Below are 14,930 nucleotides of genomic sequence, written 5' to 3'. Positions count from 1 at the left end.
CCTGGGTGAGACTTTACCTTTCTTACTCCCTTAACTATTTTCCTGTGGGACTTTCCTGAAAATTTATTTCCCCGCTTTTTGAAAAAACGGCGAATATTTACTCTGGAAACAAATCTTAAAGCCTTAAAGAAAATCAAGTAATTCAGCAAAAAAATTAAGTAATTTTATCTGTATTTACTAAAAAGCTCCTATTTTTGGTGGGGATCTACTACCCTATTTCCTCTCTAAGCTGTAAACTAAGGAAAAAATTGGACTAATGCTACAAAAGTTTTATATTAATTTGAAAAAAAAGAAAATTTTTACATTGCATTCTATATGCTATTGATGACATCTTGTCACGAAACGTGGTACAGCAAGTAATTTTTTCTCCTGTTGTGAGAGCTGACTGAATTTAAAGATAAGTGTGGGAACACCTGGTACTGAAAACAACTCTTTTGGAGGTGGATAATCTTTGACTATTATTAAAATAGCCTCCATTGAAGATTTAGCTGTAAACAACAATGAAATGGATGAATATATCCCACCACTTGATTATGATACTAGACACGATTTTGGCAATGACAGAGCAAATTAAAGCCAAACTCAAGAAAAATATGACAACTTAAAACCACCAAACCAAATTCTGACCTTAAATAAGGAAATGATAATCCAAGAGCAAATAGAAGAAGTGGAAACTAACACTAAAATAGGAGATTTTAAAGAACAACAAATGCAACCTACAGAGAATCTTAAAGTCCAAATTTCAATGTCAACTACAAAGGTGGTACCTTGCTCAATAGTAGTAACTGTGAGAGGGATCTCGGAGTCTTAGTAGACAATCACTTCAATATGAGCCAGCAGTGTGCTGCAGCTGCCAAAAAAGCCAACACAGTGCTAGGCTGCATTAACAGAGGGATAGAATCAAGATCAAGTGAAGTACTAATACCACTTTACAATGCTTTGGTAAGGCCACACCTGGAATACTGCATCCAGTTTTGGTCACCACGATGTAAAAAAGATGTCGAGACTCTAGAAAGGGTACAGAGAAGAGCAACCAAGATGATTAGGGGGCTGGAGGCTAAAACATATAGGGAACGGTTGCTGGAATTGGGTATGTGTAGTTTAATGAAGAGAAGGGTGAGGGGTGACATGATAGCAGTGTTCCAATATCTCAGGGGCTGCCACAAAGAAGAGGGAGCCAGGCTGTTCTCCAAAGCACCTGAAAGCAGGACAAGAAGCAACGGATGGAAACTAGTCAAGGAGAGAAGCAACCTAGAACTAAGGAGAAACTTCCTGACAGTTAGAACAATTAACCAGTGGAACAACCTGCCTCCAGAGGTGGTGAATGCTCCAACACTGGAGGTTTTTAAGAAGAGACTGGACAGCCATTTGCCTGAAATGGTATAGGGTTTCCTGCCTGAGCAGGGGGCTAGATGACCTCCAAGGTCCCTTCCAACTTTATATTATTATTATTATTATTATTATTATTATTATTATTATTATTATTATTATTATTATTTACAACTCAAAAAGCAATAGCACCTGAAGAAAGCAAGAGTGAAGACACTAAAGGCCTTCAAATATACTATATTGAGAATTCAACTAATCAAATGACAACCATAACACCAGCTACTACTACTTTCTACCTAATCCAGATGGAATTGGAAGAAGAAAAAGACGTGACTGATCTGATGACAACTATATTATATCAATCATCAAAAACTGAATTATTAAAGCAAAACTTCAATGGTTACAAAGGGGACACTTTTCTTGCAAAACTGACATTTAGATACTCTCCCTGGATTCATATAAGGGGTATAGGAAGAAAGGGAGATACATTTGAGAATTTAAAGATGCCAAAAGGGAAGCCTGATTGGCACAAAAGGAAGGCAACAGTTAGATTTAAAAATCTAAGATTTAAAAACTTGTTTCTTTTTTGGGATTCCTAAAGATAAGAGTATAAAAATACTTTTCAATGGATTAAGGGGAATCTCTAAAAAATATAACTGATTTTATATTTAGGTTTTAGATCTGTAAGGGAATACAAAAGTAAGCTTTTAGAATATAATTCTGAACTATATTATAGAATCTAGAATTTTATATACAAAAGATAGTAGTTTAATAATTGTTGAACGGTTAAGACAAAAATATCTTTCTAATAATTGGTGATTTGTTAAGATGAAAAATAGACTTTAATGGCAGAACATAAGAACATTTTGTAATGAATAATGTAAGCTTTGTAGACAAGAGAACTATTCTTTATTGAAATAGGGAATTGTGGGTTACCCAAAAATTAAGCTTTCTTTTGTATATTATAGGCTATTCTAGAATATTTTATTGCAATTAGATAAAATTTAAAAACAGGATATTAATATGTATTAGTGAAAATATACTGCTCAAAAAAAATAAAGGGAACACAAGATAAGACATCCTACTATTAAATAAAGGTACATTGTGTTGTTTAAGTGTTCCCTTTATTTTTTGAGCAGTATATATTGAAATTTTAATTGACTAGGTTACAACTAGAAGTGTATTAACTTGACTATTTTGACTATGTGATAACTAAGGGAGCCAGAGAGGGAATCCCTGTTGATGCAACCTGAACTATTTACAACTTGTTATTTGTTATTTTGACTACCCAACCACCGTATTGCTTCACAAATACATGTATATGTAAATATTAAAAAATCAATAAAACTTGTGTAAAAAAAAGAAGATTGCAATGAAAAGCACCTGAAAAGTGATTTATGAAATTGTCAGGCATAAGCAAACCAGAATCACTTCACGAATAGGCCCAAGTAATAACTTTGATTGTTGATCACCTATATTACAAGAATCATGTCAGGTGGTCTGCTTTCCTTGGGAAATGGCAAATGTTTGATTTCAGCTCTAACCTAGAATGCCTTTTTATTCCCCCGAGAGGGGTCCCCTCTCCTTTATCAGCGATTCCACTACATCAATATCTCCTGCTCCTAATATATTATATAAGCTACAAAGTCCTTCTTACATTTGTCTTCTTTGGTGCTCCTTACATCTTCTGACACCCTTTTAAGGGAACTGATGAATGTGCTCAGCGCAGAGCAATGGAGTTCACATCGCACAAAGTATTCCAGGTCAGGAGAACCTTCTTGTACTTTCTTACAGGGCCTTGTTTCCAAATGATGAATTTTGGCTTCAAAGGTCTTTAGGGATAGAAAGAAGGGAAACAGTGACTGAGAAAAAAAAATAAGGAGTTTCCTCCCAGATAAAGCAAGGAATAAATATTACATTTAAAAAAAAAACTTTAAGTAAACTGCTATTTATCTTTTAAAACTATTTTTATTAGAATTCTTCCAATACAGTAAAAGTATTAAAAATGAAAGGAAAAATGAATATAAAAGAAAAAAGGAAAGAAGTGAGGGAAGATGGTAATTGAATTTCGACTTCATTTTTTTAAATTATTCATCTAATTTCAGGTCTCACCAATTTTTGCTTGCAGACAAGTTTTATTTCCTGGAGATATGCCAATGCACCATTGTTGCTACTTTGTCACATTGTTGTTTGTGGCCAAACTATGTGATCTTGCAGCGCCTAAATATATGGTCCATTGTTTCTTCAATATATATTATTATTAAATCTGTCTTATTTAGGACAAATAAGGAAGACATGCTTCTTCTTAGTCTATAAAACAGGGCTATATCCAATGGGTAGGAATATCACAAAAGTGTATTTTGGCTAAATGTTTAGAGAAACTTCAAAATACAGTGGAACAGACAATTGTAGGAAGGCATTCTTTCATTACAGGTAGTCCTTGATTACCAACCAATCATTCAGTGACCGTTCAAAGTTATGATCGTGCTGAAAAAAGAGATTTACAATTGATTCTCAAAGTTGCCACTGCAACTTCCCTGCAGTCCCATGATTACAATTTGGGCTCTTGGCAGCCAGCACACATTTAAACAATTGCAATATTCCAGATCACATGATCACCATTTTCAAGCTTCACAGCTGACTTCCAACAAGAAAAGTCAATGGGGAAGCCAGCAGGAAGTTGCAAGTTGAGGTCAAGTGTCATTGCACTTAATGACCACATAGGATTCACTAACAATCATAGTTGGAACTGATGTCATAAGTTGGGCACAGGGGCACATTTCACTTTACAACTCCATCACTTAGCAATGGAATTGTCAGTCATAGTTGATAAAGTAAGGATTACCTATACACACATATAAATAAATACTGGCCAGTCAACTGTCTGAAATACTGCACTTAGACTCAGCAAGATCACTTCTGAAGAATTTCCAAGTCAACAGATACATCATTTGTGGAAACTATTATTTCATAACAACTAGAAGCTATAGGCTAGAAAGGTCCAGTACAAAATGCATTACCATTATGAACACAATAGTTTTAGCCCACAGCTATCCTAGTTGCACTATGAGAATAAAGATGTGCTAGCTAGACAAAAGATTCTTGTAACACTGGTGATGCAGTTTGAGAATAGCTAAAGCTATTGGAGGAGAATGAATGACATAGTGTAGTGATGCTACTTTTATTAAAACACTATTAATTCAATTATATCGCATCATTACAAGCATGTCAAGATAAACTGAAACCTGGATATTTTTAAGACAGCTGAAATATTTTCCATGTAGTTTTTGAATAGCTGAGCACTATGCTCTGGCCAAGGTGCTGAATGTAAAATATCAAGAGAAGTGCTTTGATTTTTAAGACAAATTCATTCTGGAAATTCTGGTTTGAACGCCTTGATTGGCACAACTCCTGTATAAACATCTTTTTCCAGGAAAGGCACACTGGAAGGAGGAGAAATGGTTAAACAGCTCTCATTTTTTAAAAAAGTACTTCATTAAGACTAAAATTAATCTCTGGGTGAAATGGATAAGGAAATAAGCAAGCTTTCCACATCTTCACTCCTGAAAGATCTACAGGCAGAGTGTGATTTATTGGTATATCTTGGGATAGAATGGCAAGAAGTTCTAATATCGCATGACTTAACCTCCACACACCCAAAATATCCACCGGGTTGTTAAAAACAGATACTTAGGGTAAAACAAGGATTGATTTGTATGAAAAGATTTATGAACTTGCTTCTGTTTATTGGCTGCAAATTCCTGGATTGAGTATATCTCACAACTTTCCTTAATTCTTAGAATACAGTATGTCTTCCTACATGAGTCTCCATCTGGAATTCATCTCTAACTGGTGTATCAAAATCTGAAGTCTGCCTGCTTCTGCCATAGATGTTACATTTCAATTATGCCACACATTCTCATCTGTGCAAAATTCCTGCTCATACTTCCACGTCTAATCCCAATAACCAGGCTTTTGCTTCTACTTCTTCAAGAGTTAAATTAGTTCCTTCTCTGAGATGCAATAAGGGAAAGGCTGCCATTTTTACTTAATCAGAGATAGACCAAGGGAAGAGAAAGCAATGTCACGAATAAATTCAATTTAGCTCCAGGTTTTGTAGATGCATTGTTTGAACGTGGGATGTAGAGCAATCAATACCTCAGCATTAATCTGACAGATCTGATTGCATTACACTTGCTTTAGTTGTATGTAATGTAAAACAGCAGAGGGAAACAAGGCTGCCCACTGCCTTTTTCATCAACAGGCAAATGTCATTACACCCATCTGTTTTCATATCTTCTACCTGCAGTGCCAGAGGGGGTCGGAGAAACGAATCTTTCACTGTGGAAGCCTGGTGTGCATTGGTGTTTACTTTCCTTACACACCACTTCATGACCGACCAAAAGCACTTTGCAGTCCTGAAAATCTCTCTTGAAGGATCTCAGTGATCTTCAGAGAAATGTCCTTTAGCCTCACAAATCTTTGCACTCTTTTGGATTGCTATTATTAATCTTATTCAACTGACTGCAAAATCATTTTCATGCACATTTGTGTATACATATATATATACACACAAATATTTTATTTATTTTTTAAAAAATGAATACTGAAAGACATAACAAATTACCATTGGGCCTTATCATACATACTTCCTGCAACATTTCTGAGCTTTCATAGGAATTATGGAAAGAGTAACTAAATTCTCTCCATCTCTGGATTAGCTTGGTTTGCCTTAAAGATACTGAGCTCACATTTTAGTACTTCAGTTTTCTTTTCAGTTTGTTTAAACATTTTCCCGTTTAATCTTGTGCTCTGTAATTATTTTTGCTTTTGGAATAGCCTGTTAAAAAAAGACAGATGGTAATTTCTGGGTTCCTGGTTCCTATTGTTATTTGTTATTATAACGTTGGCTTCTAACCTGACCAATATTAGAAAGAATCTGTTTGCAAACCCAATTCCGGCTGAACAGGAAAGCAGGTAAATACTGGGGGGGGGGGAAGCATCCAGTACATCCTACTAAGGAACTGGTATCTCTGAATGTATCCATTCAGAAATCTAATCTAGTAAATGTTGAAAAATTCCACCAGAGCTGTGTCTGACTACTTAAAATAGGACATGCAATCCATGAAAGTTTTCTAATTTCAATTCTCCTCTTAAAAGTCACTCTCAGAATCTTAAACTGGAATAATGTACCCTTTTCTTTCTTGTTTCTTTTCCTCTCTCACCTTTCTCTATCTCTCTTTCACACACACACACACACACATTACTGCTTTACTTGCAACCACTTGGTGAGGGAAATGTCTTTGTCCTTAGAGTAATAGCTCTGTCCCTGCCCCCTTTCGTATCTTCAAAGTGTTTCCTATGGAGCATTGTGCCTCCTGACTCATTGAAAACATTTGCCTACCCCAACTGAGCATAAAAGTCAATCCTGTCTCCTCACCTCGAAGACTTTAAAGGCACGCGACGGGAGGGAAGTCTTCCCTCCTTTAAGTGTGAACAGAAGACTCAATACAGCTATCCCATCCTTCTCATCAAAGATGATAGTCTCAGTTAATTCAGCAGCTTCAGACGCAGCAGCTGCAGCAGCTTCTCTCTCCTTTCTGGCATCTTCAATAAGACTCTGACGTCTACCTATGAATTGTGGAGACTGGGCAAAGAGCACAAGGAAAGAAAATTCAACACAACCATGGAAAACGGTTCTCATCTCTATGCAATATATGAATAAGTGATGCTTCATCTAGCCCAAATGTAACTATTAATTATCCTTCTGGTATGCTCCTAGATAATATGCTATGTTAGGAGTTGAACACTTGTTTCAGCAATTTCATTCCTATAGACATGATGTTTCAATCATGATATGGGGAGAGAAGAACCTTTCTCAGTCATATTCCCATCGTTACTGTTTAATATCTTTATGAGGGAGCTTTAATATCTATATGAGGGAGCTTGAGATGACAACATCTGATATCCAAGTATGACTCATTACCAGAAGTTGGGTCAGAGAAGCTGTTGATGTCTTGACTCACTGTCTGGAGGCAGTAAGGGATTGAGGATGGGGGAATAAGATGAACTTAAATTCTGGCAAAACAGAGATATTGTTTATCAGGAAGCCATCAGATTCTTGACTGACTACAGTTATCACACTAGATGCAATACTATTCCCTCTGAAGGAGCAATTTGATATCTTAGGGGTCATTCTAGGCTCACATCTGCTACAAGATGGACAAATGGAGGCCACTATTGGAAAGATTGTCCAGCTTTGGTTAGTGTCCTAGTTGCCATCCTATCTGGAGGATATATATCCTCCATATATATATGCACACCTCCACCCACAGAACACACCCTCTCTGGCAGTTTAAAAAAGAAGAACAAACAGTCACTACCACACACTTCTCCCAGAAGAACGAAGCTGAAGCCACCAGCCTGAGGATGACGGATGAGATTTCGTCGAAACATTGCCCTGATACCTCCAATTCTACGTGGGGAAAAACCTGAATGACCAAAGATCTACATATATATATATATATATATGAATCAATAGGACTGTCTCCTTTGAGTAATGCCAACTCATCTCATGTGTGCTTCCCCAAGAGGGATTCTGAAGATTCCCCCCTATACAATATTGAGGGATGGGGAGCAGAAAACTATATTTTCAATATATGCTCCATCACAATGGAAAGGAACACTTTTTATTTGGATGGCATTGTCTATTATGCTTTTTCAGAAGGTAGTAAAGATTGAATTGTTTTGAAGAGCATTTCGTTTTTAATATTGCTGAGTTAGGTGCTGGGTAGGGAGGATGGATAATTATTTATCACAACTGTAATATATCTGTATCAAACTTATTATGTTTTGTTATTATTGTGGTTGAGGGCAAGAGAAGAAGGGGACAACAGAGAATGAGGTAGCTGGATGGAGTCACTGAAGCAGTAGGCGTGAGCCTAAATGGGCTCCAGAAGATGGTAGAGGACAGGAAGGCCTGGAGGAACATTGTCCATGGGGTCATGATGGACACGTCTTCACAGCTTACAACAACAATTATTGTGGTGAATTTATGTGAACTGTTAAAAGCCTATATTGAGTTGGCAGAATGCAAATGTTATAACAAATAAATAAATGATACCTGGACTACACTATGCATTAAAAAATCATTTCTTAAATATACAGAATGTTAAATTATTTCAGGTTGTAAAATTGACAATGGCAATCAGTTTACTTAGCATGCTGATATTGATGTTGAAAGCAATAAGCTGTTGTTTTCAATCTTGCTAATTATTAACAAATTATAAAGCAGCAGCTTTATAAGAGTTTGCCCCAAATGGAGAGGTGGGCATCAATAAAATATTTCCTTTTGATAAAGCAGGTATTTTTTTCCTAGTAGTAAATCTCTGCATTGCCCTGGTTCAGGGAGGCATAAAGAGCAAAAACCTTAATCTCACATTTAATCAGCCACCGCTGACATCAAGCAGCATGCAGAGGAAGAGCCGAATGTTAGAAGAAAGGGCTCAGTGCATCAATGTGACTCTAAAGGCTGCCTTTTGAAAAAGGGAACTTTGCATTTGTCCTTTTAGGGTGGACAATGGTCCATAAGACTCCCCTTGGTAAGTTGAGATTTTCTTGGTTTATGTCTTTGCTTTTGAGAGTTTTATGGAAAAAAGGACAGAGTGGGATTTTGAGATAATTGCCTGTAAGTATGCTCAATTGTTTGCTTCCCACTCCCATCTCTCATTGTTTTCAAAACATTAGAAGGAATTTTTGCACATCTGGGAGTAATAATAATAGTGAAAGGAGAGCACAAAGGCATAAACAGCAGCTTTATCTGTTCAAAAGCATATCCAACCCATGATTGCCAGTTTTTCCAGAAAAAAGACTTTTGCCAAGCTTATCACTAATATGATGTTATTTGCAAACTGGAGGTATTAATTAGAAAGCATGCCAGCTGAGTAACTATGAGATGTGTTAAAAAGCAGATGGAGATAAAAATGAGACCCAGTTTCCAACGTGGCTAGAAACTGGAGAGATTGTAAGTCCTGCCTTAGGCAAAGTCAGCTGGATGACCTTTGGCTGGTCGATCTATCTCAGCCCTAGGAAGTACGCAATAGCAAACTACTTCTGAAAAATCTTGTAAAGAAAACTGCAGGAACATATCCAGACAGTCTCTGAGAATCAGACACCGATGAATGGAAGAAAAAAAAAAGATCAAAAGGCAGATATAAAGCATTTGAATGCACTTCCATATGTAATGATAGTATTAAACAGTGATTTAGAGGTTCATTACTCACTCCCATGCTGATTTGCTTCTTTTCTATCATATAATATTTTCCTCCCCAACCTCATGCTGTATATATTGGATTGATTTTAATCCCTAAAATCCTCAACCAGCTTCACTATTGGTGGATGAACTGTCTGAGCTGGATAGTTGATAGTTGTAGTTGATATTGTAGAACAACTCAGCCAGAAAATATGAAGTTATGGAAGGTCAATGTGATAGTGCACATAAAATGGGAATGCTCCTCACTAACCTCACACCAACATCTGAAATTGATGTAGAATGCGTTCAAGGGAATTGGTGAAAGAAGACATGGAAACAATGTGAACATAATATATATGTACTTACCTAGAACTAATGCTATTTGTAGAATTTACTTTTGAATGAACATTTATAAGCATATACTATTAACTGTGATGACGTAGTCTAATCTGAATTATATCCATGTATTAAAAAAAACCGTTGATTTCTTTGTATAACATCCATTTGTATAATATTACAAGTAATGTCTGCTATTCCCAACCCTAGTATCCTCCAAATTCCTAGAATCCTATTGGCTCCAAATGATTGGTTGTTCTACAAATTGCAATCCTAAATTATCTAGACAATATTAGGTTGAGGAAAAACTCCTATGTAGGACTGTGGACTTTTGGTTGATTTTATGGTGACGCTGCTTTAGTTATTTAACTTGATGTGCTTATTTAACTCCAAGCTATAGGCAGAATGTCTCATAAAAACTTGCTTTTTTTCATCTGTGAGAAATAAGATACAGTCATCTTCTACCTCTCTTTGAACAGAAGGTATCAGTTACTACAGTTTAAAAAATTTTCACCAGCACTGAACGGATGATGTTTTTTTCTATTGAGGTGATGACGTTTGCTTTTATTTCCAGGAAAATAAACACAGGGGGGGGGTCACAATTTCATACTACACTGCTTATCAGACATAAGTTAACCTTATTTGAAATGTAACCTGCTACATTAAATACAGGAGACAGGATAATGAAAGCTGAAAGTGTCAGGTTTTATTCCTATTAGTGCTTTTTAAAACTGTGATTTCAAGCCGGTGTTTCATTATGGGTCATGCAATAGCCATCTGGGGCCAAAAGACCTTTCTACCTTATTGCGTAGCATTACTTTCCTATTCCTATTCAGGCAAAAGAAATTAAAGATAAATATGGTAGCTTTAAGCCTCCTTTTTTTTTAGTATGATTTCAAACAATGCGCTTGCATCTGCTCAGTAAAAAAAAACACCCAAAAACCTGTGTTTTACAAAGCAGTGAATCTAGACTGCTTATATCTAAGAGTTATTTGGCTAGCTTTACATGTGAATAAACCTTGGAACCTGCCCTCTCCTGACTGGTGGGACAGGATTTTATATCTTTGCTTGTGCATGAGAATTGAGCTCCATTCTTTGCACAAAGGCAACAGTGAACATCACTATTGGGGTGGCAGGGTGGCATTTGCCTGACATTTGACTGATCTTGCAAAATGTATTTCCTGACTGCAGACAGAGAAAGCAAAACAAAGTCAGTATCACCTTTGTGGCCCTAAATCAGAAGAAAGCAATTTAGGGAGCCTTCTGATGTTTTGGACCAGAGTTTTTGCAATCATCTATGACTGACCTCACTGGCTGAAGTCAACAGAAGCTGAGAACCAAAACACACCGACGGTTCCACCTTGCTTATTCCTGCTCTAAACAAAATGATAAGGACTGTGCATTAGCCCAAACCAGTACAAAGTTAGAATGAGCAAACATTTTGCAGGGCTAGAGAGCCAGTTTGGTGTAGTGGTTAAGACACCAGGCTAGAAATTGAGAGGCCATGAGTTCTAGTCCTAGTTTAGATACAGTGCCAGCTGGGTGATCTGGGTTTGTTCCCCCTCTCTCAATTTTAGGAAGCAGGCAAGCAGGAAAACTGCAGGGATTTATTCCAGTAGTCAAAACTGACTTTGGGTGTCCCCCACCCAAAGAGAGACACTTTGAATCAAAGCTGAATGAAACTGGCTATAGCTGTATCAGTTCAACAGGTACTGTGTACCACAATTTCAGTTCACAAAGTGGGGAGATTTTAAAAATCAAATGCACTTGCTTTACTGCTTCAAAGGGTTGTTGTGAGGCTTGCGTTGGGATTTCCCTTGTTCATCAACTGATCTCCTTGGAGGAATATCTATTGATTTCTGTTTCAGATTCTCTATTTCTCTATCTTTTCTATTTTTTTTAATGCTGGTGATAACAAAAAAGAAAAAAATGATGTCAAAGATAAGTAGCATTCAGTATAACATAAAAGGGGAAAAAATAAGAAGCTGTACAAAATACCAAGAATTTCTAACTTCTGAAAGTTGAATGAATTAGATATGTAACTAAATAGCTGCATTTATACAATATGTTTAGCTGGTTACTGAATTAAATCCATGTTGTGGATTTACACAGCATAGTCAGCCATAAACTAATTGAATGGGCTAGATTCATAAAATGTGTTATACCACAAGAAATAAAAACAAGATCCAGGTTAACCTAGGTTAACAAGTTTAGTGTTGCACAAATGCATCTGCTGGAATTTCACCTGAATTGTTTAATACAGCCAATGTTTTATTGCAACATCCTTGAAACAAATCCTCCTACCCTGATATTAACTCCTTTCTCATCCCTAAATATAAAATAATAATTGATTATGATTTTTCTTTATATATTTTTAAAAGTAGCATGAAATCAGAACTGCAATATGCTTTTTTAGGGAAGTGGCAGTAGAGAAACTAAGATCTTTTATTTAAATGTAACTGAAATGTTGTTTACAATTTCTTTCCTACCATTCTCTTGTAAAAAAAATCCTTTAAAAAGTTATCCAAAAAGCTGTTTTAAGATCACTTCTGCTAACCTAGTTCTAGATGTTTTGCAATGTTGACTCCCTGCCTCCCCTTCTGCTCCCCCCAGATATCTTTGTTGTAATGAAAACTGCTATGAAAACTTCTCTTGGACTTAAAAATAAGTTTACGGCAAGCATTCCATTGTTTTTAACAAAAACAAATTTAAAAACTCCTTCTCAGGCACATTAATTTAGTTTCATAGACAATTTTGATTAAGGTCTCTTACTAATTAATTGCAAAAAATGTACTATAGGAGAACGTATGATTTCTGCTGAAAACTGTATAAAGCACTGTTACTTGTAGAACTTAACACATTGAGCCAATCAACAAACTTTTCTTCAATGAAGTGAAATTACTATTTAAAATCAATAGTAGTGTACATCTAGAGTAAATATGCAACTGTTAACCCAAAGAGAACCAGAATTATTTCAACAAACAGATTGTCCTTCAGATACTAACATCGGTTGCCTAATTACATTATATTTTGTGGTTGTTTCTAAAGAATAACCATGATAAGTACTTTATTTCAGGACCGTGAAGGGTGGAGCCTTAATCCTTTCTTCCTACACAAATAATTCTCACAGTAATTTGCAGCACAGTGCAAGATTTTGTTGGCATCAAGTACAGATTCTTTCCTGTGGTGAAATACAGTTTCTTGGAAGATGGGGCAATTTTCATCGGGTCTGCAATATAGGAACAAAGTATATTTTGCTATAGACTGATGCTCTCTGGAAATGTAACCAAGAAAGCAAGAGAAATGTGATCAATGGTGTTTTATGCTCAAGCTGCTATGCTGGAGTAGTTTATCTGACACCTTCATAAACATTCCAGGTTAATGAACCAGAATATTCAGAAGGTTGGTTCACACACATATATGCAGTATTTGATCCAAATGTACTTGATGACAGGCAGTCAAAAATATAAGTAAATTAAAAAGGTAAAGAAAATTACCTTTGGTGTTAGAAATGCAATGGCCACATACATAAAGTTACAGTTAGCAATATCTATAAAACTTTAATACAGTCTGATACAGTTACATCAAGTCTTGTGGGGAGTTATAACCTTCCCTCTGTGCATATCTACTAGTGGCAAAGTGCAGACTTAACTCAGATACTGCAGCAAGGAAAAATGCCGAACTGAACTGAGGTTCAAGTGTTAACAAAGAAGGTAATTAGCAATTTGACATTGGATACGAATCACTATTCTCTCATGCAAAAAGCAGCAAATAAAGCAAGGCATATAACCACACCAAATTTCTACTAAACTAAAATATTGTAAAATTCCAGTGCTAGGCAACAATAAGACATGCAAAGCAATTCAAGCCATACAGTAATAGAAGAAAGCTCTTTGTCATTGTTCTAGTTTTAGCCTAGCTGTTATGTGATTCCACATTTTTGCCATTTTATAAAATATTTTTTTTTCTATTGCTTCACTTATTCTTCTATAAATAGCATACTTCTTCTGGGCAACTGCATTACTTTTTGGTACTAATCATTAGCGCCAACATTTCTAAGGACCGATCTGCCTAGCTTTGGCATTCTCCCACAATAGATTGATGCTCATGATACAAAGTTGGTTTCTCTTCCTTCCCTACGTCTGTCTCTCTCTGCAAATCAACATCTCATCCCAGGGATGGCTGAGAGCATCTTTGCTTACCATGATGGCCTCGGCTTGTTTGGAGTCCAGCTCTGATACTGCCCGCCGGAAGCCTTTGGCTGAAGAACTGGAGGCGTTTGGGGTTGGCATCCTTGCTGATGAACTGGCTTAGCTTCCAGCACTGTTTTCCCTTCTTATTCTGGGTTTTTATAGGGCATGTCTGACGTCAAAGACCCTCTCTGATCCCCCTCTGTCCACCTCCCTCCCTTCAGCCTCAGGGAGAGAAAAGAGGAGGAGGGAAGAGATGCAGAGGAAGAAAACACTTGTGTCCCATTAAATGTAATTGCCACAAAGATGACAGGCACCCAGCTCCTGCAAACTCACAGTTGACTCCCTGGTACCCAAAGTATTTGCTCAGTTATTCACCCTGGGTTTTTACTACAGCTTCCTCCAGTCATATGCATGCTGAACATTCTCAGTCAATTGTCCCGCAGTCTGCCTTTGATAAATGTGATTGTATTAGCCTCGCCAAGCAATATGTAAAGAGGTGAAAATAAATAAGAGCAACATTTTGTGGTTGTGTGAGTTGAGTCATGCGGTTAAAAAGGATAGAAAGAGGATTTGGGACCTGGGTCTGAAATTATTAAGAGTTTGGTGGAGAACTTTGGGGGCAAATTGTCAGGTCAGAAGAATGGAACATTTGTCTAAAACCCAAGGAGCAAAAGGTTTCTGATCTTCCACAGCAAATGCTAAACAGCTACAAACAGCAAATGCTAGACAGCCACAAAAGGCAAGCCTTTGGGGATTCACACTTGGGACTTACCTGCATTGAGTATATCCACTAACATGGAAATAGTGGCTTTATTCTGTAA

General features: G+C 36.7%; 1 protein-coding gene across 1 annotated transcript in view; it reads right to left on the bottom strand.

Moving 5' to 3' along the window:
* The window catches only part of TH (tyrosine hydroxylase), a gene marked incomplete at both ends in the record, with an annotated part of 28,292 nt that extends 14,084 nt beyond the window's left edge, over positions 1-14,208 (bottom strand). Inside the window, 3 exons of the mRNA XM_081313594.1 lie at positions 2,987-3,161; positions 6,770-6,976; positions 14,119-14,208. Of these exons, the coding sequence (XP_081169720.1) occupies positions 2,987-3,161; positions 6,770-6,976; positions 14,119-14,208 (472 nt within the window). The remainder of the gene's footprint in view (positions 1-2,986; positions 3,162-6,769; positions 6,977-14,118) is intronic.
* Positions 14,209-14,930: the final 722 nt, after the last annotated feature.

This window comes from Vipera berus, assembly GCF_964194415.1.
Source record: "Vipera berus genome assembly, chromosome: 1".
NCBI lineage: Eukaryota > Metazoa > Chordata > Lepidosauria > Squamata > Viperidae > Vipera > Vipera berus.
This window is presented reverse-complemented; position numbering and strand designations above follow the sequence as displayed.